Source organism: Rattus norvegicus, chromosome 8 (assembly GCF_021556685.1).
Source record: "Rattus norvegicus strain SHRSP/BbbUtx chromosome 8, alternate assembly SHRSP_T2T, whole genome shotgun sequence".
NCBI classification, from domain to species: domain Eukaryota; kingdom Metazoa; phylum Chordata; class Mammalia; order Rodentia; family Muridae; genus Rattus; species Rattus norvegicus.
In genome coordinates, this window is record NC_141541.1 from 131,311,367 (window position 1) to 131,337,122 (window position 25,756).

General features: G+C 39.7%; 2 protein-coding genes across 3 annotated transcripts in view; one reads left to right on the forward strand and one right to left on the reverse strand.

The window, feature by feature from the left end:
* Positions 1 to 25,756, forward strand: part of Ccr3 (C-C motif chemokine receptor 3) — a 107,069-nt gene that overhangs the window by 53,790 nt on the left and 27,523 nt on the right. The window lies entirely within an intron of this gene.
* On the reverse strand, positions 1,751 to 24,477 carry Ccr1l1 (chemokine (C-C motif) receptor 1-like 1). 2 transcript variants are annotated; one of them, XM_087561612.1, is made up of 4 exons: positions 23,905 to 24,477; positions 12,696 to 12,864; positions 11,449 to 11,553; positions 1,751 to 3,915 (listed from the first exon to the last, which is right to left on the reverse strand). In XM_087561612.1, exon 4 carries the CDS (start codon positions 3,846 to 3,848, stop codon positions 2,778 to 2,780), a length of 1,071 nt encoding a protein of 356 aa, XP_087417738.1. In that variant the 5' UTR covers positions 3,849 to 3,915; positions 11,449 to 11,553; positions 12,696 to 12,864; positions 23,905 to 24,477; the 3' UTR covers positions 1,751 to 2,777. The 2 variants fall into 2 exon arrangements, with proteins under 2 accessions (XP_087417738.1, NP_001100342.1); NM_001106872.2 differs by lacking the exon at positions 23,905 to 24,477 and having other exon boundaries at positions 12,696 to 12,834.

Sequence of the window (25,756 nt, forward strand, 5' to 3'; positions counted from 1 at the left end):
GTGTGTTTACATTATTTGTCTGTGTGGGTGTTGTGTGCACTGTCACAGCATGTGCAAGGACAACATCCAGGAGTTTGTTCTGTCCTTCAACCATGAGTTCTGAACTCCAACTCAGTTTTATGTAGCAAGTGCTTTTACCCACAGAACCATCTTACCGGCTCAGGAACTTTTCTTTAGTAAATAAAATCCTAAGATGGGTTTCTAAGGTACAGGTTTATAGGCTGATAAGATAAAAACATAGAAATAAAAAGGTCATCAAATAAATTCTTACTATATATAAATTACAAGGAACTCAGGGCACATTTGGGTTTTAACATATTGTTTGTGAGATTTTCATGACTCTTAGCCCATAGTCACCTCACACACTTATCATATGACTTCAAACTATGAGCCAAATGAACCCTTCCTTCTTTAAGTTTCTGTTTGGGGGTGGGTTCTGTCACAGTAAATGATAAAGTCACTATTTACCCAAGGAAATGGAGGGATCAAACTACTCCAAGAGGGAAAGACAGCCAGTGTGTCACTCTAGCTAAGGTGTTGCTTGATGGGTTCCCCATTATGGAGATATTGCAGGGGATGGGGAGTATTCTGAGCAATGTTTTTAGGAAAGTAGTATCCAGATGCAGCACAAAGCAACAGTCTACCAGCTCTTTTTAGACAGGAAGCTCTTACTCTAGAAAGTGAGAATGGGAAGTGAAAAAACTAGAAATAAATATTGACCAATTTTTAGAGTACACAGAGCTGTAAAGACCAAATCTTTGTGCTACATAGAAACTTGACAGAAAAGAAAGCAAAATCGGTCTACATTATGGCTTCTTAATGCCCTTGCTGACATTGCCTTCTCATTATGAAGAAATAAGAATAAAATTTTCTAAATAAATAAATGAAGACTGATAGAAATATTTCCCCTGTCCTACATCTTGTCCTCTGGCTTTGTGACATTTTAAAAAGAAAGATTTATAGGCATGTAATACCATGTCATGTTTATGTGGCCCTAGGGATCAAAGTGAAGGCTTTGTGCACACTAGGCAAGTACTCTCAGCCCCACAAAATATCTTAACTATAGCTATATATAGGGTTTTGGGTAGCTTTTCGAGTTACATTGTTCAGGGATTGTAAAAGATTAAGCAAAAATGTTTCACTATGCTTATTCTTTTTTTTTTACTATACTTATTCTTATCTAAGAAACTTTTATGAAATAAATCGAACTAATTCTCAGACATTTGGTGGGAATGATTAGATGCTCTTTATTGTTGAAAATTTCTATCATGATTGTACAGTATTTTATAAAAATTATAAATATGTGCAACTAGATAGCAATAAACATATGTAGCAATTTATATTTTTTATTAAAAAAGAATTAATTTTTCTGGTTGGTATTTCTGAAGCTTTAATTATCAGAGTCATCTTTCTGTTTTTTGCTTCATCTTCACATATTCTATGACTTAAACATTATAACTAAATACATTTATTTTACATGATACTATGTGGCAGACATTCACATCAGCACTTTGTGTGTGCTATCAGTTATTCTTCATGACAATCTCATCAGGCAAATGCCACTATCATCTATATTTCAAAGATTGGAATAATTAATGTCTGTGAAATTGAGCAAATTGTTGCAGTTACTTGTCCGATTAAAGATCTAAAAAAGTGAAATATTGCAGCAATGGAAGAAAATATTGGACAAATTAGACAAGATGGGCCCATGAAACCTTCAAACAATATTTAAGAAACAGAAGCAAAATACGGAGTTGATGAAATTTATTACACCAAAATTAAGGATTTCTATTCAACATAGAGTAAGACAAGTGAAAATGTAGGTATTACAGGAAAAGAAGTCATTGTAGGGAATAAAGCACTACAAAATACAAGTTTATCTCTTTCCAGCATGATATAAAAATTAGTAAATGGAGTTATCAAACCCAGTAAAGTCTCCCAAGGTAAGCAGATGGCAGCCACTAAAAATGGGAATACCAAGTAAACCAATTTCCATATTTGAGCATGATAAAATTATTCCAGAGTGCATTTCACACAGCACATATTTACCTTGCTGTTAATATAAGACAAAGCACTGAAAAGTATTACTCCAGATTAGATACATAGAACCTGCAGGATTAGAAAGGTGAGGTGGAGGTTAATGTAATATAATAAATATAATACAAAATACATATTATATTATATTATACTATATTCTTAGAGGCCTGATCCTTTAGGGAGAAGACTACAAGCAGGGAAGGTAAATATTCTTCTCTATTTACTTGCCAGAAATCTTTGGTTTTAACAAATATAAATTCTTTCTAAAGACTTTCCTACTCAAATGGAATGCAGTGCCTCAATAGGTCTCAACTACTTTGATCTAGAGTTCCAGGTTTTTAAGAGTTCAAGTCCTGCAGTGTGGGTGTGGTAGAGGAGGCATCTGTGAACTGCCGTTGACTTTCAGGTTCAGAGTACACACGATTGTGTACTCAACTGGTTCCATAATCACTGGGAGTGGGGTTCACTTTGTTTGCCAATGCTATTGGGCACAAACCCTACCTCCTATTGGGTCTGAGCCCTTCTTCCCTGGAACCTACTGTCCCAGTCTCTGGAATGTCTCAATTTGTTCATACATACCCTTTCCGACAGGAAGAAGATCATGGCAAACATTCTATCTAAGCTACCTGCAAGGTTCCTCTGTTTTACAAGAAAATGAATCCTCGGTTCGTATCTGTCTTAGAGAGGCACACTGTCTTTTCACTCTCTTCTTGGTCTTTGTTGGCATCCAGGAGTCTGAATTATAAGTCAGCAGAGACCTCAATTTCCCCTGTGGATGGAGACGTGGAACTGGACCTCTGTACTCGGTCTACCGAGTGGAAGGGCAGCCATTTTGGCAGGGATACAGCTGTACGCCTCCAAAACAGCTGCCGGAGGTACTTCCGGAACCGTTCACCCACAAAGACATAAATGACTGGGTTGACACAGCAGTGGGTGTAGGCAAGTGCCTCAGTTATCATCAAGGCCAGGTCCACCTGTTGGCTTCTCACACACCCGGGGGTGAATAGGACGTCTTCAAAAGCAGAAACAAAGGCAGCCAAATAATAGGGGGTCAAGAGGAGGAAGAAGAGAAGTGTAATAACAAAAATCAGACGCATGACTTTGGCCTTCTTCTTATTGGGTCTTCTGTGTAGAACATTGATGATCCTTGTATAGCAGATGATCATGGCCAACAGAGGCAAAATTAGCCCAAGGATGTTCATTGTGAGAGCCTGAAACCTCAAAAACTGTATCAGGCTCTTCTTGGGCAAAACTGCTCTGCAGGTTTGGTAAGTGAACTCCAACTGAGTTTTGAAAAAATACAGACAAGGAATAGAAACCAAGGTAGCTAGGACCCAGGTAATGATGCTGCTGATGATGCCAAAAGTGACAGTCCGGGCCCTCAGAGCAAACACAGCATGGACAACAGCTAGGTACCTATCAATTGTAAGCAGGGTGATAAAAAACATGTCACTATACAAGCCCAGGTAATAAAATCCAGCGAGAAACTTACACATGGCATTACCAAACACCCAGTCTCCTTTTACGATATAGTCAACCCAGAAAGGTAGTGTGAATAGAAAGACCAGATCAGAGACAGCCAGGTTGAACAGGTAGATGCTGGTCATGTTTCGAAGCCTCTTGCGTTGTATGAGCACCAGAACCACCAGGACATTGCCTATCACACCAATGACAAACACCAGCGAGTACAGCGGAGTCAGCACTGTGATTCCAAATGCCCGCACATTTATGCTGAAACATACGAATCCAGAAAAGAAGTCATTCATGGCAACTGTGTTATAGGAGGACTCTGTGACAGCTGGACTCTCCATTGTAAACTCTTCTACAGGTCACAGACAATGACCTTTATATTTTCTTTGCTATTAAACACGTAGGCCTCTGGAAAACAAAGACAAGGAAATGCTTACATTTCTTCAACCAACTGAACTATTTACTAGTGCCTAGAGTTTACCAAACCCTGAAGTTGAAATGGTGAAAAAGAGTGCTCACATCCTTTCTACCCACATTAAACCAGTAATTTAATAAAGTCACAGAAAAAAAGTGTATAAATAATTTACTCGGTTACTTCACCTGTGTATAAGGAGAACACAAAAGGGGACTTCACAGCCCTCTGCAAACTAGAATCCTAAGTGATCTACCCCCTGCCCAAGGGCTTTAGACATTAAACTTAGTATTTAAAACCTCTTGAGAATATACTCTATTCTCATTTTATTGGTGATGTCTCAGAGGTGTAGAGTGTTGGGAACTGTGTGTGCTCCAGGACACAGAACAGTGAGAATGAGGTTTGCAACAAAACAGGATGCTCAAACCCAGCCCTGCAACTGTTGAACTTTCCAACCTCTAATCAGAGTGCTGGGTCTGCTCCAGGTGTCTCCGCAAGGTTCTAGAAAGAGGGACAGTCTTGGCAAAGAGTAATAAACCTAACGACCTCATGGATTTCAACCAATAAATGTTCTTAGGTAGAGGGCAAATGGCCTTGTCACCACTTGAAAAGGTTTCCTTCCTTTTTTCCTTCCTTCCTTTTTTCCTTCTTTCCTTCCTTTCTTCCTTCCTTCTTTCCTTCCTTCCTTCTTTCCTTCCTTTCTTCCTTTCTTCTTTCCTTCCTTCCTTCCTTCCTTCCTTCCTTCCTTCCTTCCTTCCTTCCTTCATTTCTTTCCTTTTATTATTGTTGCCTAAAAAAATGAGACTACCACTGTAATTTAATAGACAGGGCCATGAATGTTGTGCAATGAAGAAATCATCCCTTTTGATACAGCTGAGACAGTGAATTCCTAGTAGGATGATCCATTATTTTACAGGTTAAGACTCAGGGTACCAGGTTGGTCGTTTGGCTTAGGCTGATCCCTATTATATGGCCTTTATATGGCAGAGGTAGATTTACAGTTAACTCAGCAGCCCTAGTAAACACTGTGAGATAGCTAGGAGAAAGACATGACCTGAGGACAGAAATGGAAAATGGGCTCAGGGAGGAAGAGATACTTAATCCAACAGGTGACAGCACACAGGAGCTGGATGGAAACTAGGACTCTGCTGAAATAGGCTCTGAGGTGTTGTTGTTGTTGTTGTTGTTGTTGTTGCTGCTGCTGCTTCTGCTGCTATTGTTATTTAAAATCATGATTCCCTTGAGATAAACAAAGGAACCAATAGATAGCTGGCCACTATAGGATTTCTTCCACACCATGTATGTTTATCCACAAATTCTTTCCAGTTAGCTTTATGAAGAATCCCTCAAAAAGAGAAATATGGACTTGGTTGTAACATACTAGCTGTGTGACCTTAGATGAATCAATCTGTTTCTTTGAGCCTAAGTTCCTCATCTGGAACAGTGAGGATTAATAATTGCTTACCTTGCAAAGATGCTATGTGGAAAGTATCCCTCTACCTGAGACAGTGACTATCAGGGACCCGGCTGTCATGCAGTGGTCCTGCTCTAACACCTGCCATTAGCAGATGTTCTGACTGCAGTGTCTGTATTCCTTCTATCCTTACTGGGTTTCTTCACAGGTAACAGGAAGTGATTTTCTTGATTGTCAATGACAGTTCTTCCATGTGACTCCTGCTATGAAATCTCTAGAAAGCTTGTCCCACAGAATTAGAGTCAAGCAGTGGTTACAGAGTCTTGGAAGAGGAGAGTTTGGAAGAAGGGTGGACAGAGTTTGGAAGGAGAGAGGACAGTGAACAGGACAGGACTGAAACTGGACAGTAGAACTCTTCTCATACTCAATAGCACAGCAAGGTGACTATGCTTGATAAGTCATATTTGAATATTTTAAAACATCTGAGACAGATTTTTGAGGTATCCAGAGTTGACTTCCCATTTCTCTGGCTCTCATTACACACTGCACACATACTGAATTGTCCCCTGTATCCTTTAAATATGCAGAAGTGGCATGTGAGAAATAAAACCTTGAAAATGTGAAATACAGTAAAAATTTCAGTATGTTGTTATTGACCCGAGTTTTAGTATTTGACCCAAATACTTCTCAGTTAATTATGCTGCACCTGCTCCATCAACCCTGAGATCACCCTGGGCTTCTACTGCTCTCCCTTCTGGGCTCTTTACAGATTACAAAGTCTGTTCTGGAGCAGTGGTCTTTGAACATTAAGACACATGGGAAAAGGGGAACTATCCTGCTGAAGTGTCAAGAGGAGTCCCTTCATTTCCTATTGGCTCTGTTCCTGTGGTTCCTGCTCCATTCTTCCCTGTCAGTTCTCACTGGGGAAACTTGGGTGGCAGTCAGGAATGATTAAGGCAGAGATTTCTGCTTCCTGCTGCTGCTCATGCTAGTGCTGAAGAGGACAGACGTTCAGCTTGGTAATCAAGATTTCTAGATAGCTGACAGTTATAGTGCAGAGTCAGCAAAAGTTGGGGAGCAGTATCATGTGAGGCAAAATGTCCTCAGGAGCCCAGTTCTTGGGGCACTGTAGCCCAGGTGAAGGCAGGTTGAGTCCAGCACTGTCAGGTGCCGTGTTCAACAGTTACCTGCCTACTGAGAGAATTCAGCTCTATCTGTTCTCCCTAAGTTGTCAGATTACAGCAGTTCCAGGGCACACTGCTGCTAAGGAGACATGACCTGGGCTGTGGTTGGAGGAGAAACTGAAGGCCCATTTTGTCATTGACCCTCACATGCCTGTGAATTGTTTCTTGTAGAAGTCTGCCCCAGGTGCCTTGCACAGTGGTCGTGTAGATCCCTAGAGCCTGGACTCTCCTAGTGCCCAGTATCCTGCTCATTTACGAAGTGTCTGGAAGAGAGGATGAGAAGTCCCCAGGCCCAGGGTGAAGCCAGATGCTTATTGTGGCTCATAAGAGTCAGTTGTGTGCATCTGTTCCCTCTCCACACAACATGTGTTCAACTTGCAACTGAGCATCATAGAAATCAACAAACATTACTAACCATGGTTCTCCATTTTAGGGAGAGGCCAGCTTTGTGCACTTTTTAGCATTTCACTATCCATCGTTCCTTACTGAATAACCCAGACCTCTGATGCTTCCTAAAGTAGAACTGGAAGAGCAAAACATACAGTCTGTGAAAACCTCTATCTCTTAAAAAATCTGATATAGCCTCCACGGACTTCTAAGGCATGCCTCTATGTGGGTATGACAAATATGTACTTTCTCTGAGACTTTGCTTCAGAAATCCATGTACTCTTTATCCAGACAGGGTCAGAAGACCTTGACCCTTGGATTTTAGCTTGGGTAGTGTTAATTTTTCTAACTCATATCAAGAATCATCCATGATATTTCACAAGGGTAGTATAGGCCCAATCTTCCATGTATGTGTGCACATGCTTACTCCTTAGTTTTACTATGGTGCGCGCACGCACACACCACACACACACACACACACACACGCGCGCGCGCGCGAGCGGTATGTTAGATGGGAGAGAAACATGTAAACAGCAATGCCTACTTAGGTAGGTAATTGTGCAGCTCAGGCTGTGTTCTGTCCTAAGTCACTCTAATGGAGTAGAAGCTAGACAAATCCTTGATATGCAAGCAGGAAAGGAAAGGGCTTACAGATAGATAATAAATATGGCAAATTTGTAGTTTCTTCTTTATCCTGTTGATCTGAGACAAAGTCTAGCAAGGACTCCCTCTGGCTCACTGATCCAGACTGATGATGAGCAGGGGGAGCAGGGGTACCTGAAGCTATAGGTCTCTCAGCCTCCCTGGTTTAAGTTGACAAATTCAACATGGGTGGGGATCCTAGGCCACCTAAAATGCTTATAGCTCGCATCCCTCTATTGGCAAAACAGATTTTTGGTCTCTAGTTGAATTTCCTACTTTTGAGAGATCCTTTCTATGTTATGCTATGTATGTGGTGCCTCATCTTACCTCTTTGTGAATGTTGAGTCAGTCCATTTAGCGTCTTTTTTCATGGTGCCCTCAGGCTAGTTTAAGATTCTCTGAAGGTCCATTCTCACATGTCACTATCACCTCTTCTGTCTTCTAATAGCAGAGACGCTAGCAAAGCCAGCCACACCCAATAAAGAGCTACAGAGTTACCATGTAAAGGGCTGTACAAGAATGAGTTGTTTTAAGACCATTGTTTAACCAATGCTCATGCTTATTTTAGGGTCCCAGCTAAGGAATTCCTTAAACTCCCTTTATGCAACCATCCCCATGATTAGTTGGAGTGAGAATTTTTGGTATCCTTAAAAACACAGAAGTATTATGGGAATATTTTTTTTTAATTCCAGGTGTGGGATATGGGGCTGCTTCACAGCAGCTAACTGATTTGCCTTTTGCTCTAGCAGCAGTGTGATTTTGCCAGTTGAAGACAGCTTACATTTGGATTTCTGAAGTCTCTTCAGAGGGTATATTAATGCCCTCTGAAGTGGCAGTTATTGCTCTCCCTCTGCTGCTGCCACTGCCACCCCTACCCCTGTTGCTGGTTTTTGCTGTTTCTTAGATTGATGCTTGGAGATATCCTAAAGATGAAGATCAAATTTGCCCCAAAGAACTTGACATGCCAATCAGCAGGAAGTAGTCTAACGATATGGTTTTTCCGTTTCCTCTCTAACCTCTTTTCTCTTTAACCCATTGATGTGGGGGCTGTTGAAAGGAATAGGATTGGTATATGGAGATAGGAAGAAGAACCCAAGAATGTAGCCAAAAGTCCAGCTACAATTAGCTCCTGGATCTTTCTATTTCCAATATCTGCAGCATTTCATAATCTCTGTTCTAAGACTCCTAGCCCTTGACCACCACTCCCTTCACCGTCCATATATTGTAGTACCCTGATGCCAAAATCCTTTGGCCCCAGTGGGACCTGAATGCCACCGATGTTCAATATTTCTACAAACTTTCTTCTTCCATATGTCTTTCTAATCTATCATCCTCAAAACAATGAGCGGATACAATAAAACTCATGAGCAGACAATAAAACCCATGAGCAGACAGTAAAGCACGTGAGCAGATAATAAACTCATCTCCTACATTCTCGACTGCTTTACCTTTTTATGATCTTGTCATGTTCAATGAGCAAAGTCCATCTCCCTGCACCAATGAAGTTGAATATGACTGGGGAAAAGCATACAACCATATATGGACTGGTGTCACTCTCAGGATGAGCCATATTGAATGGGTGCATTTAAAGGCTACATTTAATATCTATCAGCTACATTTATGTCTACAGGTCATTATTTAGAATTTCTGTTTTTTCCTTAATTCAGTATCAACTCTGACAATCTTGCTTCCTATTTCACTGAGAAAATAGGATCTAAACTTCCAGTTTCTTTGCTACTGGTTCCTCTTTACTGTATCATTCAGCCCTTTTTTTTTTTCTTTATTAACTTGAGTATTTCTTATTTACATTGCGATTGTTATTCCCTTTCCCGGTTTCCGGGCCAACATCCCCCTAACCCCTCTCCTTCTGTATGGGTGTTCCCCTCCCCATCCTCCCCCCATTACCGCCCTCCCCCCAACAATCACGTTCACTGGGGCTTCAGTCTTAGCAGGACCCAGGGCTTCCCCTTCCCCTGGTGCTCTTACTAGGATATTCATTGCTACCTATGAGGTCAGAGTCCAGGGTCAGTCCATGTATAGTCTTTGGGTAGTGGCTTAGTCCCTGGAAGCTCTGGTCAACTCTTATCTTCAGTTTTGTTTCATAGATTAATCCTATATATTCCAGTCTAATTCCTGCTCATTTCATGTCTCACCCATTCATGACCACAGTGTAATAGGTTTTTTGTCTTTATTAGTTTTTATAGTGCCCTAATGGGTTGTTCTTACTAGCACACACACAGATATTCTTACTTCTGTTTTAAGCAAGCAAGCAAACATCAAAAAGGAAATGCTGTCTTGATGCTGCTTCCATCTGCATTTCCCCACTCTTCTTTACAATAGTTACTTGAAAGAGTTGTCCTTATTTTTGTTCACTTCCCTTGTCTCTGTTCTTTCTGGAGCTGAATTTCTGTTGGTAGTTCCTGTTTAATGTCTTATCTTGAAACCTTGTGCGCCCCAGGCAGAGTCCTCGAGCCTGTGCTCACTTCCTTCATTTCTAAGGATATCTCGGTAAGGTAGTCTTTAAATGTCTTTTGTAAAATAGAATTTGTGGCCCCTTGCTTTACTTATTACTACCTAGCATACACAAATATAACTTAATTACTTGTTTACTGTTCTCCAATGAACATGAGTTGTGAGAGGCTGGAATGGTCTCCTACTTATAATTGTAGCTCACACGATTACTCTGTCAAGAGGCACATTTAAATGATTAAAAATCCCAAGTTAGAGGTTTGGCTGTAAGCAGCTATGCAGCTCCAGCTGAGACTCAGATTCCCTCTATAGTCGTTCCACCTTGCTGTGTTCAGATAAGCTTCACTTGGGGCAGCCATATGACTTTTTCTCTCATTCACTGGCAGACATGAGGAAGCCTGAACAGTCACTGTGAGCAAATAATCACTGGAAGGAAATTCCCTAGGTGAGTGTAAGTATACGTGTATAAACCCATAGGATTAATCCACTGGAGCAGCAATTCTTAACCTGTGGACTGCAACTCCTTTGGAAGTCAAATGACCACTTACACAGAGGTCGCATATCAGACACCTTGCATATCAGATATTTCAATCACAATTCGTAACAGTAGCAAACTTACAGTTATGAAGTAGCAATGAAAATAAGTTTATGGTTGGGGGTCACCACAACATGAAGAATGGTAATAAAGGATTGAAGCATTAGGAAGGTTGAGAACCCCTACATTAGAGAATTTTAAAAACTAACAAGACAGGAAAAAAGTTAGGTAGTGGTCTTGAATGGGTGAAATAGACTGGGATCATGCACAGAATGGAAGAGAAGGAATTAGATTGAAATAAAAGGCTGAGGAAGAAACCACAATTTGCTGTATTTATTATCTATCTGTGAGCCCTTTCCTTAACCATTTGCCTGTCTAGCCTCTAGTCTCTCAGAGTAACTTTGGGCAGGGCACAGACTGAGCTCCACAGTTACCTACCTAACAAAGAAAATGGATGAATAGTCATTGCTCACTACAGGTTTCTCTCTACTAGAATAGACACCCATCCACTGTACACATATGGATGCTATTTTGTATCTGCCCTGGCTGTTTCCACTGCAGAGTAGTGTTGAGTCTAGGACCAGTTCCTCCTTTCAAGCCTCCAGCCACAGCAAGATGCACAAAGCAGACACAGGGGGGCAGAATCAGCTTATGAATATAGGAAGAGCACAGTACTGGCTGTCGGCTTCCTTTTTTTCCTGCATTGTGTGATGGCTCCTACTGACAAAGGGCACAGAAGAGAATCATGAAACAGCAAAGGTCTGAGCTTCAGGCTACTTATCAGAACAGCAATACATTGTAGTCTGAGCCTAGTAAGCAGCAGGCAGGAAAGAAGAGAAATGATAAAATAGTCTTTTGTAGTACCCCAAGCTCAAGCTTCAGAGCCTAGTGTACGTACCTGAAAACTATCTGTGATATACCTGGATCCTGATGTAGCTGGTGTCTGCTTCCCTTTACTCCAAGTATGTCATGTCTCTGAAGTGCGTGTGTCCTCCATCGAGACCTAGGCAGTATGAATCAGACAAAGTCAGGAACTAGCGTTTATCCAGGTGATGTTGTAATTCTACAGTGTCATTGTCACCTGGGGGTTAGCTGGACATATGGGCTTCTGGGTCCAACCCCTCTCAGGGGGAGGAGCTGTCTTAATAGACTCATCAAGTGCTTCGTATTTATGCTAGACATTGAGAATCTTCATCAGACTTTTGCTGTTCATTGATGGCAAAACCAGAGCGTCAGTCAGAAACACGGATTGTCCTATAGACTATTGAATGGAAGTTTGCCCTTTCACCTGATTCCCTGAGGACCTGTTTACACACTGCTATGTGAATGTATCATGGTCTAGTGAGATATAAGTCTGCCACAGTTCAAGAGACACCTAGGAGAGATGGCTGGAGTCAAAAAGCACATTGTGAAGATGCATTTGCTCAGGGTCTAATAAGACACATTGGGGTCAGTCAGATGATCTGGGGGTAGGAAATGGCCATGGACTCTGAATAGGTATCAGGTATAGCCAGGTATGAGTTTTTATTAATAATTTATTATTGCGTGTAGTACCTAAGGACTGACCCACTAGGCTGTACAGATAGATAGCTACTTCTGGGGGCCTATTCTGAGGCTTACTGGGAGCCACTAGAGTCCCGTAGTCAGTTCTGACTGCTGAGTGGTGTGTGTGTGTGTGTGTGTGTGTGTGTGTGTGTGTGCGCGCGCGCGCGTGCGCGCGCGCGTGTGCATGTACATGCGTGCACACCCATACTTATGCATGTTCTTGCCATGCAAGGAATGGCATGTCTCCCCTTTGCTGGTGAAAGTGGAAATAAAGTTTCATGCCTTTGGGATGTTTGATTACATCTATGATGCAGTAGGTATATATTTTGTTATAAAAATTTTATTTATAGGAATTTATCTTTTTTGTTTGTTTTTCCAGACAGGGTTTCTCTATGTAACAGCCCTGGATGTCCTGTAAGTTACTCAGTATATCAGGCTAGACTTAAACTCACAGAGATCTGTGCTTGTGCTGAAATTAAAGACTTGCACTACCACCACCTAGCTTCTAGGGACTTAGCTTACAAATTACAGGTTATAAGGAAAGGATGTTTGCTGGCAGTGTGTAAGTGTTGGCTAATTTTACTTGAAACACTATACAACCTTATATCCAGACTCAAAATAGAATAAAAGACTAGAAAAATGCTCAAGTGCAATGGGATTCTTCAGTGCGTTTCTGTGCATGTTCCCTCCTGGAGTATTTCCGGTATCTCTGAAAGAAAATTCAGTAAACTGCTAATACTTATGGTCTTTGATGAGTAGAATCTGGTACCTGGAAAAGAGAGAGATAAAGACATTCATTTTGTACTATTTGACTCTGGAACCAAGTTAACTATTATCTAAATTCATTTCAAAAAATATGTTTAAAGGATCCTTGAGAAGTCTCAGAACCAAAGCAAGGGATCCCAATTATCTTCCTATTCCAATTATATATCTATATAAAGTTGGGCTTTCTTCATAAACTTCAGACAAATCAACATCATAAGAGATCTACTAGAGAAGCAGCAGTGAGAAGTCAGCTGACTTCTACTCTGCCAGGCAGTATAGAGTTTGCAAAAATGGAGAGCAATGCCATTCTGTTCACTAAAAGTCTTTCATTTTGTAAAATATAATTATTGTCACTTTTGTTAGCAAGTAAGTTTTTATATTTTTAAGAGAATTAATATTTTTTCTGATCCTCATTTTCCTCATCTATGACTGTTAATAAAATAACCCACTGGCTGGAGATATGGCTCAGCAGTTAAGAGCACCTGTTGTTCTTGCAGAGGACCCTGGATTAATTCCCAGCACCCATATGGTACGTAGCTCACAACTGCCTGTAACTTTAGTTTCAGGGTTCCATGCTGTCTTCTAGCTTCTGTGAACTGTTGCATGCATGTGGTCCTCACAAACTCATGCAGTCTCATAATACACACAAAAATAAATTAATGAATTAAAGAAAATAGCTTATATAAAGCTCTTAGGATGCAGTTTAAATAAAACCCAAACCATCTAAATCTTGAGGTACCCTTGTCAGCCTTTGCTGGTATTAAGTTGACAACTTGATATTGGCCAAAAAGTGCATCAGGGTGACTAGAAGTAAATAAATGGGTTTGAGGAAATGACTTGGTGTGTAAGAGCACCTGGATGATTCTCTGCAGCAGGAGGATTTCTGGCTGTTAACCTTGCTTCAGGTTAAATGAGAAAACCAGACTCAAGCAAATAGGCAGAGAGTGAAAGAACAGGAAACTCACATCGTCATATGACCTCTGCACACAAGTGCCTGTGCACGTACGTGCGCGCGCGCACACACACACACACACACACACACACACACACACACACACCATTATCTCTTGGTCTCTCAATTCTTTCTTTTTTGACCCTCCTAGAGAAAGCCAGTCTTAAACTGTTTTCAGTACACTTCTACCGGATTCCTACAGGCACTGCCTATGCCTGCAACTAACTCAGAGTTCTTAGAGATGCCAGTCATATGACTGTGGGCAGCTTTTTAAAACCACTTTCTTGATCCTCAGTTTATTTCTGTGATCCTTAGAGTTGTTGTGGGAAATTAAATGTGGTTTAATACATATGCCTTGCACTTAAAAGGTGTTCAGTGAATGGGAGCTATGCATGTATTTGTTTCCTCGCCCAAAGCCTCAGTCAAACCTGTATCTATTAAATGTCTTCTATGTGTAAGCAGCCAAGAAATCCCCATGCTGAAAAGAGGAAGGAGAGAGTATCTCAAGGAAGTGCTCTAGAAATTTCTCCTCTTGGTTCAGTTCAAGTTAACACTTTGTGGTGCTTCATGCCAAGTTTTAACTCTTGATTCTACACGATCCTTGTACTAGCTAATATGCCATATTTATTACATTAGGTCATCTGCATTATGTCTTTCCAAAATATTGCAAACTCCTTTCCATCTGTTCCCATTTCTAATCCTTTATCATGTGTTTTCTATAATTCCCAGCATGGAGCTGAATGTGTGTATGAAAGAGAGAGAGAGGAAAAGTGTGAAGTGGAGACAGAGGAAGAAGTAGAGGTAGAGGGAGGGGGAGAGGGAGAGGGAGAGGGGAAGGAAGAGGGAGAGGGAGGGAGAAAGGGAGAGGGGGAGGTAGAGAAAACAGTAGAGGAGGGAAGGAATTGAGGTAGAAGTCAAGAAGTGATGGTGCTTACTAGCTTATTCCCCATGACTTACTTCGCCTGTTTTCTTACACATCCAAGATAATCTGCCTAGAGGTAGCATTGTGCACAGTGAGTTGGGCCCTGTCCATCCCTCATTAAGACAATACTCCACAGACTTGCCTTCAAGTCAACCTTTTGGAAGCATTGGGATTTTTTACATTAAGATTCTCTCTTCTCAGGTATGTCTAGGTTGTGTTAACAAAATTAACCAGCACAAAACCATTCTTCTGAGAAAGAAAGAATACGTTAGACCTTTTATACACTTGCCTGTTTAGCCAGGGCAATGTGCTGAGCCTGAGGCACAGGCGGATGGGGAGTGACTTGAGTAGGGTTCAAACCCTTAACTCTAGAGGTATTTTCAAATAGAATCATATTCTGTGACTTTTTATGTGAGCAAACAGCTGATACCCAGATTGGGCACTGAAGACCGACCAAATAAATTATTCTGTTTACCATCCTACTCTCAAGAACCAGTGAGTTTACTGGTTTACTGACTTAGAGGAGTATGGATGGCTCAAAGGAAGTCACATATCAAAATCCTCTCTTAGCATGTGTGATGACTCACAAAACTCTATTCCTAGTGTTTTCTTTACAATTAGCCAATAGGTTGGTCAGTTAGACAATATTTTCTTCCCAGAAATTGTTACCTTGCACATATGCCTGAGGAGGGTCCTGTGAAGCTTTTAACTTTCAAGAGCTTCCTGAGATTGTAAGTTTTATTTACTCTCTGAGTTTATGAACCTCTCTCAAGGAAAGAGAGTTTCAATTTGGAGAAAAGAGCTAAACAGCAGATCAGGACCAGGTTTGATGGGAGTAGCAGTGCCAAGGACTGGTGTGTCTGTGGCCAGAAATAGGTCAGAGATACTTTTTCTCATAAAAGATTTATATAGAAAATAGATTAAAGTTTCTACAAGACATTAAGGAAATCTTCAAATAACTGTAAAGTGTTTTAATAAGTAAGAGTCTTGATTAGGTTCTACATAAAATTGTGTATTCAAATAACAAACGTATATGAATAGTACTCAATACCATTAGTCATTCAAGAAATACAAAATTGAGAAAGTAGTGCATACCCAGGAGAAAGGCTAGTGTGAAAAACTAATAAAAAAACCACACAAAAGTAAACCCTTATAGTAGACAATATTAAGTGTTGATAAATTTGTGGAGCAACCAGATTTTATACATTGTTGGTACATGTATAAATTGATAGAACTACTTAGAAAATTGCAAAGCTACATACATGCCTTTTTCACAATCAGGCAAATCTACTCAAGGTAAACAGATGAATAAAAATCCAATATAGATTCAAGAATATTTTTAATAAATTTATTTACAAAGTCTTGAAGTAGAAATCTCAAATTCCTATTGCTGTGGCTTGGATGTGATTCAGATATGCCGCTTTCCCATGGTTCTACTTGTTGGAATGTAATCTTTATTGTGAGGTATTAGTAAGATGGTAACAGAATGGGTGTAATATTTAGAAGTGATGTCATTGGGTGGTGATTAAGAATAGTTAAAAAACAATCAAGAAGACCTAATAATTGAATAGTGACTTAGTAAGAGGCAGAGAATCCAGAAAAGACATAGCTTCAAAAGCACTCTCAACTGTGAAACCAAAACAGGAGCCACATTGTTGTTTAGGAGCCATAGTGTTATATGTCACCATTGTGTTTCCACACGTTACAAGAATAAGTTTCTGTTTCCTCAACCTACTGTACTGAAAACCGTGTTTTTCAACCTGTATTGAACTTGTATCTCCGTGATGTATGCCCACCCCGTGACCTTGCTAAACTCCTAAACACCCATGATGACGCCCCTTCCACATGATGGATTCTTGCTGGTATCTAATTCACAAGCAGCCTTGAGCCCTGCTCCCCACACTTCTGTCCAGGAGCTAATAACCAGTTATCTCAACAGCTGTTTTCTATTAACCCTAACCCTTCCCCATAAAATGGACCTCAAAATACAATGAGGGATGCTTCCTGAAATGCTGATTTAGGGAGAGGCAGTTGTCTGGCCAGTCTAAATAAAGCTTGCTCAATAAGATCATTGTGGAAATGTTTCCTTCTTCCCTCAGGTCTAACATATGTGAGGCCTTGGACCATTTTTACACTCTCTGAGCAAGAAAAGACAATAATAAATAGATTGTGCTATATTTGTATGAAGGATTACCATGCAGGAAAAATAAAATACTACCAATCCATGCATCTTATGAGCTCCTTCTTATTAGTCAAACATTATCTGTGGTGGTGAGTTCTATGTGTATTGATGGAAAAGAAGCACTAAGGGACATTCTGAGTTTCTGGCAATGTTCTGACTGGTGGTAATACAGGTGTAATCATATGGAAAATTTTAAGCTTAGTAAAGTGCATTTTAGGAATGTTACATTTTAGTGTAAAAATCTTAGGACTGGGAAGATGGTTCATTTGGCAACATACTTGTCAGGCAAGCATAAATACCTCAATTCAGATTCCCACCACCCACATAAAGTTTCAGGGGCACAGCAACATGTGTCTGAAATTCAAGTGTTGGGAACGTTGAGACACAAGAGTCCTTGGAGCTTGCTGGCCAGTTAGCCTAGCTGAATTGGTGAGCTCCGGGTTCATTTAAAAATGCTGTATCAAAAACCAAACCATAACAAAAAGCAAACAACATAAAAACAACAAATAACGAACAGGTAGGGAGCTACCAAGGAAGAAGATATCTGATATTAACTTACCTCTGGCTGTCAAGTGCCTTCTACCTACAATACAACCACACACACACACACACACACACACACACACACACACACACACACACACACACACACACACGTCCTAGTTTTCATTCTGTTGCTGTGATAAAATCATGACCCAAAGCAACTTAGGAAAGGAAAAGGTTTATTTTAGCTTATACTTCCAGGTAACAATCTATCATTGGAAAAAGTTAGAGCAAGGAACTAAGGCAAATGTTTAAAGTAGAAATAATGGAGAAACAGTGCTTATCAGCTCAATTAGTAGTTCATGCTCAGCCTGACTTCTTATACAACCTGGGAGCACCTGCTCAGTGGTGGCATAGCCTACAGTGTGTTCCCTCCATCTCCATCAACCAACAATCACACCGACCTTCGTGATTTTAGATTCCTCCACCCCTACTTTCTCTTCCTTTCTTCTCTACCCCCTTTCTCTACTTTTTCCTTTCTCTCTCTCAAACTCTTCCCCTCTTTCTATAACTTTTAGTATTCTAGAGGTTTATTTAAATCTTTTTAAAAACCAGCTGTTAGTTTCACTGATTTCCTGTATTCACTTTGTTTTCAGTTGGTTGAATTTTTCTTTTCTTTTCATTTTCCCTTCTTTTTTGATCTTCTTTTTCTCGTTGTTTACTGGAAATTTATTATAAGACCCCATTGCTGAAGATACCGTACACATTGTTTATGGGAATGGAGAAATCAAACTGGTACTGATCAGGAAACTTCCTCCCTGCTGCAAAGCTTTTATACTACTAGAAGGTATCATGACTGCTGCTGAGTGGGGAAGAAACTCAGTAGCTGTCTTATCCAACTGTGAACTTTGTGAAGTACAATGATGACCAGCATGGCGAGATATGCCCATCGGTCCAAGAGTGGCATGTATACTATAGGAATAACCTGATTGGATTTAAGAACTGCTCCACAGAAAGGTACTGTAAATCTGGCCCAAATTCCAAGGTTGGAGACCACACAAGCCCCAGAGGTGAACCTACTATTATTATTCAGCTAAAAGAATATAATGTTAAACTGCCTTCTCAATTTGCACATATTTATCCATTGATTAGTGCATATCTCAAACATCATCAGAAAAATATGTTTTGGTATAGTGGATGGTGGTTAACATGGAAACTCACAACTGGTCAAAGTTGAGAAAATGTAGATCACACTTCCTTCACAAGGAGAAGGAACCACTGAAGGGAAGTGGAAAAACTGTAAGAGTCAGAAGTTGGGGAGAAGCAAAACTGTATCCTCTAAACATAGCAGGACCACTGCATTCATGGACTCATATCAGCCACGGTTATATGCAGATAACTTGCACAAGATTAAGCGGTCAACACGATATCATGGAGAGAGTAGAGGTTCATGAGTCCCCACCCCTAACTGAACAGCTATGGACAGGTAGTGGCTTTTGTGGGTGAGATAGTCAGTTTTCTTTAATTATATGACTTTGGTAGGTGACCTCCTTCCACTGTTTGGCAGTACCTGGGTGACACAAATTAGAGTCAGTGGATAATTTTAAAAGTTTACTTTTATTTTCATTTTTTTTGCTCTTTCTGTCGATTTTGAGTTAATTTTCTTTGCTTTTCTTAGTCTTTTTTTAAAACAGCCTGAGCTGTTTTTTTAACATAAGCATTTAATACTTCTGCATACTTTCCTATGTTTTCACATCTTCAAAACTGTTAATTTTATGTTAATTGAATCCTGTGTACTTAAAATTATTTTACTTTACGTTTTGCCTATATGTATTACTGTATAACATATGCATGTATGTCTGGCCAGAAGGGAACGTCAGATCCTGTGGAATAGAAATTTCAGGCATTTTCTATGAGCTGCTCCTATTCAAGTGCTGGGGATTGAACCTAGACCCTGTGGGAGAGCAGTGAGTACTTTTAACCATGGAGCCATCTCTCTAGTTCATAGTTTTATGTATTTTCCTTTGATGTTTTCTTTTTTGTTTGTTTGTTTGGTTGGTTGGGTTTTTTTTTCAAGACAGGGTTCTGTGTACCAATCTTTCCTTTTTAACCCTTAGATTACTTAGAAAAATGATTTTGAAATTTCCAGAACATTTTTCCATTTTTCTTTCATTGAAATAAATTTTTTTCATGCAGCATATTCTGAGTATGGTTTCTCCTCCACCAGTGCCTCTACCAGTTCCCATTTCCTCTTCTGTCCAAATTCACCCCCTTTCTGTCTTCAGTTAGAAAACAAACAGGCATCTAAAGAATACTAATAAAAAATATAAAACAAAAACAAACATATTTGAATAGGACAAAACAATTGGAAGCCAAAGATAAAGCACAAGTTATACAAGTTATAGAAGAAAAGAGAAACCCATTTACTATATTTCTGTTATTAGATTTTGCTTGACTCAATTTTTCATAAGAATACATTCTATATGATTTAATTTTAACATGGGTGTAGTTTATTTTGGTGAATACCATGAAAAAAAAAACCCTACTGACTGTGAAGTCATATATGATTTGATTTATATATGGAGACCATTTGCTGCTTAACATATCCAGGGAAGAATTTTCATGACCAAACTCTAAACAACAGGGAAGTGACATACAGCAGAACTTCCTGAAAATCTCTTGCTAACATTTCTATCATTGATAACCAACTGTCTTTCGTGCTGCCCAGTATCTGAGTCTATTTCTTCTTACAGACCCCATAGTCTTTTAAGTGTCCCTGCTAATTTCTTCTTTCCTGGTTCTTATATCACATTCATACCCTCCCAACCTCCTTCATTCCTTTTCGTTCATATAAAATTTCCCTCTGAACTAAGCCACTACCCAAAGACTATACATGGACTGATCCTGGACTCTGACCCCATAGGTAGCAATGAATAGCCTAGTAAGAGCACCAGTGGAAGGGAAAGCCCTTGGTCCTGCCAAGACTGAACCCCCAGTGAATGTGATTTCTGGGGGGAGGGCGGTAATGGGGGGAGGATGGGGAGGGGAACACCCATACAGAAAGGGAGGGGGAGGGGTTAGGATGTTGGCCCGGAGACCAGGAAGGGGAATAACAATCGAAATGTAAATAAATACTCAAGTTAATAAAGATAAAAAAAATTTCCCTCTGATTTTCAAATTTATATTTTCACCTATCATTTCAAAAAATATTTGTGACACATGAAATAACCCTACTCTTTATCTGTGGTGCAGATGTTTGCTTGGCCATCTGCTCTAAGGACTAAGTCATGATATTTTTCTCTAGTCTCTCTAGACTTCTTGAACAACATGACATTATCTTGATATTCTGGTGACCTTTGAACTCTGCTGTGGGTGTTTTGTATCTCTCACAGAGGAGGAACTACTGCAATTGATTGTTTTGTTTGATGTTATCATCACAGAATAAGGACTGAGCAAAGACCAAGGCACAGCTCTGTCCTTGTCCACTTCAAAATTATATATACTTGGCAGGGTATGGTCATATGATTCCATACTACAGCAGTCCTAGTCTGTCGGCAGCAAAGTCATGGAGTTTGAAGGATAAATATGATATTGTATGATTAAAAAAATGGCACACAACAGTTGAACAGATAGTATTTCTTCTTTTTATGCTTGTCTTTTATTATTGCTGTTTTATGACAAGTCTGCCTATGTAGCTCAAACTGGAATCTCACAATCCAGTGTTAGCCTGCTGGGAGCTAAGATAACAGGTGTGTGCTACCTACACTGAGGATAATTATCCTTACCTGTGCTTGGTGTTTTACTTTTGTGATGTTGCATTATCAGTGATGGGGATGTTGGTATCTTCTTTCTCTTTCTAGATTTTTCTTTGCTGGTCATATAGCTACGTGCCAAATGAAAGCATGTACACATGGTACCTGTGCACATAAGTGGCTACATTTCTAGCTTATCTAACCTTGTATGTGGCTGTTTCACTGAATGAGGGAATGAAACAAACAAAAATGAATGAGTAATTCCTAGAGTGGCCCATAAAAAATTCTATGAACATTGTTCTTTAAAAACATATTTTATTAAGTTTTTGAGATTTTTTGTACACCATTAACATCCTTTTATGCATTCGTTTTTCTTAAGGGTAGCTAAACAAATGTGATCTTGTGTGTTGACTTTTGTGATACTAGAACTGCAACATAAAAGGTGCTTTGATTTCTGAATTAACACTTAGAGACTTCTGACTAATAAGAAAACCTCATTAATGCTACATGAGCAATAACTATACTCTTATGCATTCCCGTCATTTTATATTTTCGAATTTATTTGCTATGGTAGCTAGAATTTTCTTAGCTAACATAGAAATTAGAACCCTGGAGAGGAAGGTTGCCACATAAAACTTGAAGCAAATAGCTGTTACAGGATATTTGAACCTGTTTCTAGTTGTGGTGTAGCTTATGCCTTAGAACATACCTTTAGTCCCTCTGTATGGAATATAGACATGCCCTTATCTTTAATCCCAAACAATGAAGGTAAAATTAGTTTGTAGAAGGAAGCACTTATGTTTGAAAGTGATGTCTAATTGAGTGGAAGACGAAGTAATGAATCAGAGAAAGATTTGACAAAATCAAATATGCCCACCTCTCATGAGAATAGAGAGAGAAGAAAGGAGTCTACTTAAGGGAGAGACAGACAGCACAGAAAGAAGAGAGCAGTGCAGTAGAGAGGGAGAGTAGAGCAGCACAGAGAAGGTGAAGGAGCGAATTTTACTGGGAGAGAATTTTACAGAGACAGATTGAAGAGAGAACAAGGTAGACCCAAGTGAAGACATAATGAGCCAGAAAACGAGGAACAAGAAGATTAGAATTTATTGTCAGAATTAATTTGAGGCCAAGTGGAGGAATTCAGTAAGATACTAAGAGAATCTAGATTAAATCAGTCAGCTTGGAGAAAAGGTTGACACAGAACAGCTGGGTTGAACCAACTAGCCAGCGCTCAGAAAGTCCGAGGAAGGGGTAAGCTTATTCAGCAGTAAATCTCAGAGGTTGAAAACATTCTAGGCCTAGATAAGATTGTATGAAGGTTAGAAGTTTCCAGGACTAGGTGTAGGTTAGCAGACTGGGAAAGTAAGCCTCAGAGATGACAATTACATCAGGAGAATAAAAGTTACTTTTAGAAGAAGCATTTACTATATGCTAAGGAAACATATCTTCAGTACTGGAAGTGGTGGTTATCCGGAGTTTGAGATGGAAAAGAGAATGGGATATGAAGAAACCTAATGAATGTCCCAGGGTGATGGAAATATTCTTTATTTATAGTAGAAATTGTTACAATTATGTAAACAATTATGTGCTAGCTAATTTCTATGTCAAGTTAATACAAGCTGGGTTCATTTGGGGAAAGAGAGCCCCAATTGAAGAAATGCCCATTAGATTGACCTGTGGGCTAGCCTGTGGAATATTTTCTTGATTGATGCTTAGTGTGGGTGGGCACCCCACAGTAGGCAGTGCCACCACTGTCTGGATGGTCTTAGATAGTATAAGAAAGCAAGCCGAGCTTGTCATGGTAGCATATACCTTATTTAATCTTAGTATTTAGGAGGCAGAGGCAGGTGGATCTCTTTGAGTTCAAGGCCAGCCTGGTCTGCATAGTGAGTTTCAGGACTACCAGTACTACCCAGAGAGAGCCTATGAGCAAGTAATGAGGTGTAACTTAGTAGTAAGTAGTACTCATTCATGGCCTCTGATTAGTTCCTGCCTTGAGTTTTTCTCCTGATTTCCCTGGATGATGAACTAGAAACTGTAAGATAAAATAAACTCTTTTCTCTAATTTGCTTTTGGTCATGTTTGTTTTAGTAGAGCAATAGAAACTCAAATTAAGAGAAGCTGTTAAGATTTTTTTTAAACTGTAGAAATTAAAGGTTTAGTGTGCACTCATTATATTTTAATAACTTATTTTCAAAAACATAACATTGTTAGTCCTATGTTTTTGTTAGGATCCCAGTAATCTAGAGACTAGAGCATCCCCAAATGGACAAGGGACTAGAAAATGCTGCAGAGAATTGCCAATGCTCACATTCTCTCCTTTGAAAAGAGGACTTATTCTTTGTTATAATGAAGTCACCACATCACATTTTCTTCATTAAAAAAAGGTAAATATAGAATTAAAGCAAAGATGTGCTGGCTTGGTCTGGGACATTAGAAATTTGGGAGTCCATAGAAGCACTCTGCCATACACAGCCACATGCCACCTACACATTCATCCCTCCACCTGGCACATGCTGAGACTGCATGGAGGCAGCAGACATGGCAGTTAGAAGCTAAGGACTAGTATCTGATAAATAGAACTGTCTCAAGTGGAGACCCTGTCCTTTCTTAGTGTGTAATTGTTGACTTGTTACTTAACAGTTTGCTTCAGTTTCTCTTCTGAAAAGTTGTAAAAAAAAAGACAGAAAACAAACAAACAAACAAAAACAAAACAAAACAAAACAAACAAACAAAAAAACAAATGCACTTACCTCACAGGCTCACTGGGAGGCTTAACCAAGAAGGGGGTAGGTAAATCTCTCAGCAGCATCTCTGGCAGGATGATAGTATAGTCCCTAAATTGTCCCTCTTCAGACTCACATCTATTTTGGTCACTGTACTTCTTTAGCTTGAATCCATTAACACCCCTGTGATTCAATACTGATAGCTTTTTTTTGTCTTTTAGTGTAGCTACTTTACCACATTTAAAAACTCATACACTATTTGCAATGCTCAAAGTAGAAGCTTCAATGTTTTTGAAGCACCTAGTCTAGTCTGGTGAGTGGGTGCAAAACATCACTCCAAATGAAATTAACGCCCTAAACTTTTCACATTGTCCTTATATTGTGGATCTACTAACAGATTAATACATTGGCCATGCCAGTGCCCCATGATCTAATCACTTTCCCATCTTCTCATAAAACCCTGCCTCTCAACATTGTATCGTAGACTCAGCATTTACTATATGAGTATTTTGTTGAAAAGTTTCTGTCTAAACAATACTACTGAATATCCTCTCCATGCTCAGTTACTGGTAGGCACAGACATGAGTCTGTCATCAAATTGTAAACAGCTTACAGCTTCTCCAAATAATAGCTCAACTTCCACATTTTCAGTCTTTCTTGCAGAGTGGCCTACTGTGGGAAAGTTTTTTTTTTTTTTTAAAGACTTGCAGCTGTCGATGTTTGGGCTTCATAGAGTCTAGAGTGTTTCTCACAAAGGGAAGACAGAAATATATTCAGTCACTTTGGGGGAAGCACAGGAGGATATGCATAAAATGTACATTGATTTTTCTTGGGAAAATGATAGTAAGTAGAAGTCTTGACTTGAGCTTAACATTTCTATCTCAAGTAGCCACCATTTGTGTGTGAAAGAAAGTGCACATAAGCAAAGGAAGCCTGTACTTCTCCCTGCTCTGTTTTTCTCTCTGTTGCTAGAAGTTACTTCCTTCCATGAGCTCAAAGTCACAGCTTGAACTAGGTTCTCCTGCAAAAGAGTTCTACCTTCTTCATAGTTCTGAAGGATGTTTAGAGATAGGGTCTCTACTAACCTAGAATAGCCTTAAACCTATCTTGAGTGCTGGGATTACAGTTATGCCCCACCATACTCATAGTAAAGGGCCTTTGTTTGCTTTTTCTTTGCATTCTTCTATAAACCTAATCTGTCTTTTATGGTATTGTGATATGGGATTTCTTCCCCCCAGAGATGTTTCTGCTTTAGTGTAAAGTCACACAGAGAATTGGAAGGTTGGAGAATATAAAGATTTTGTTCAGGCTTTCCCATTTGTCCTAGTTTTCCCTGAGAGCTAAGAACCGTAAGCACACAACTCCAAAATAAATTTCCCAGATATTTTTCCCAGTTTAGAAAGAGCTTAGAGAGTACAAACTCAGTTTCAGAAAGTAACTTTGAGTTCTGCTTCCTTTTGTGTTTGTTGCCATCTTTATTTGAAGGGTGACAGACACCTGTCTATAATAAAACACTGAAGAAAAAGGGGACAACTGTTCTCTCTCTGTGGCTGTTTTGAAGTCTCTGAATCTCTTTTTCCTTCTCTACAGGACAGAGCCAGCAGGATCATAGCTATTAACCCAGGAACTTGTAGAGAGATTTCTAGCAATGTAAAATAATAGGCCCAGAGCACTGTGTATGGTCTATGTGAACTAGGCAACTAGTCATCAAGCCAGCACCTCACAGAGGTTCCTAGGGAGCTTGATCTTGAGGGATGTTGGGAATTATTTGAGATGAATGTATCTCCCCCAATTTTAACAGGCTTCTCACTACAAGGTTAACCCTCCTCAATAGTATGTAAGAGCTATAGTATGTAAGAGAATCTCCTCTAAATTTCAT

Excerpts from the sequence above, each read along its gene's own strand:
- Ccr1l1 (XM_087561612.1), bottom strand. The coding sequence starts at position 3,848 with ATGGAGAGTCCAGCTGTCACAGAGTCCTCCTATAACACAGTTGCCATG.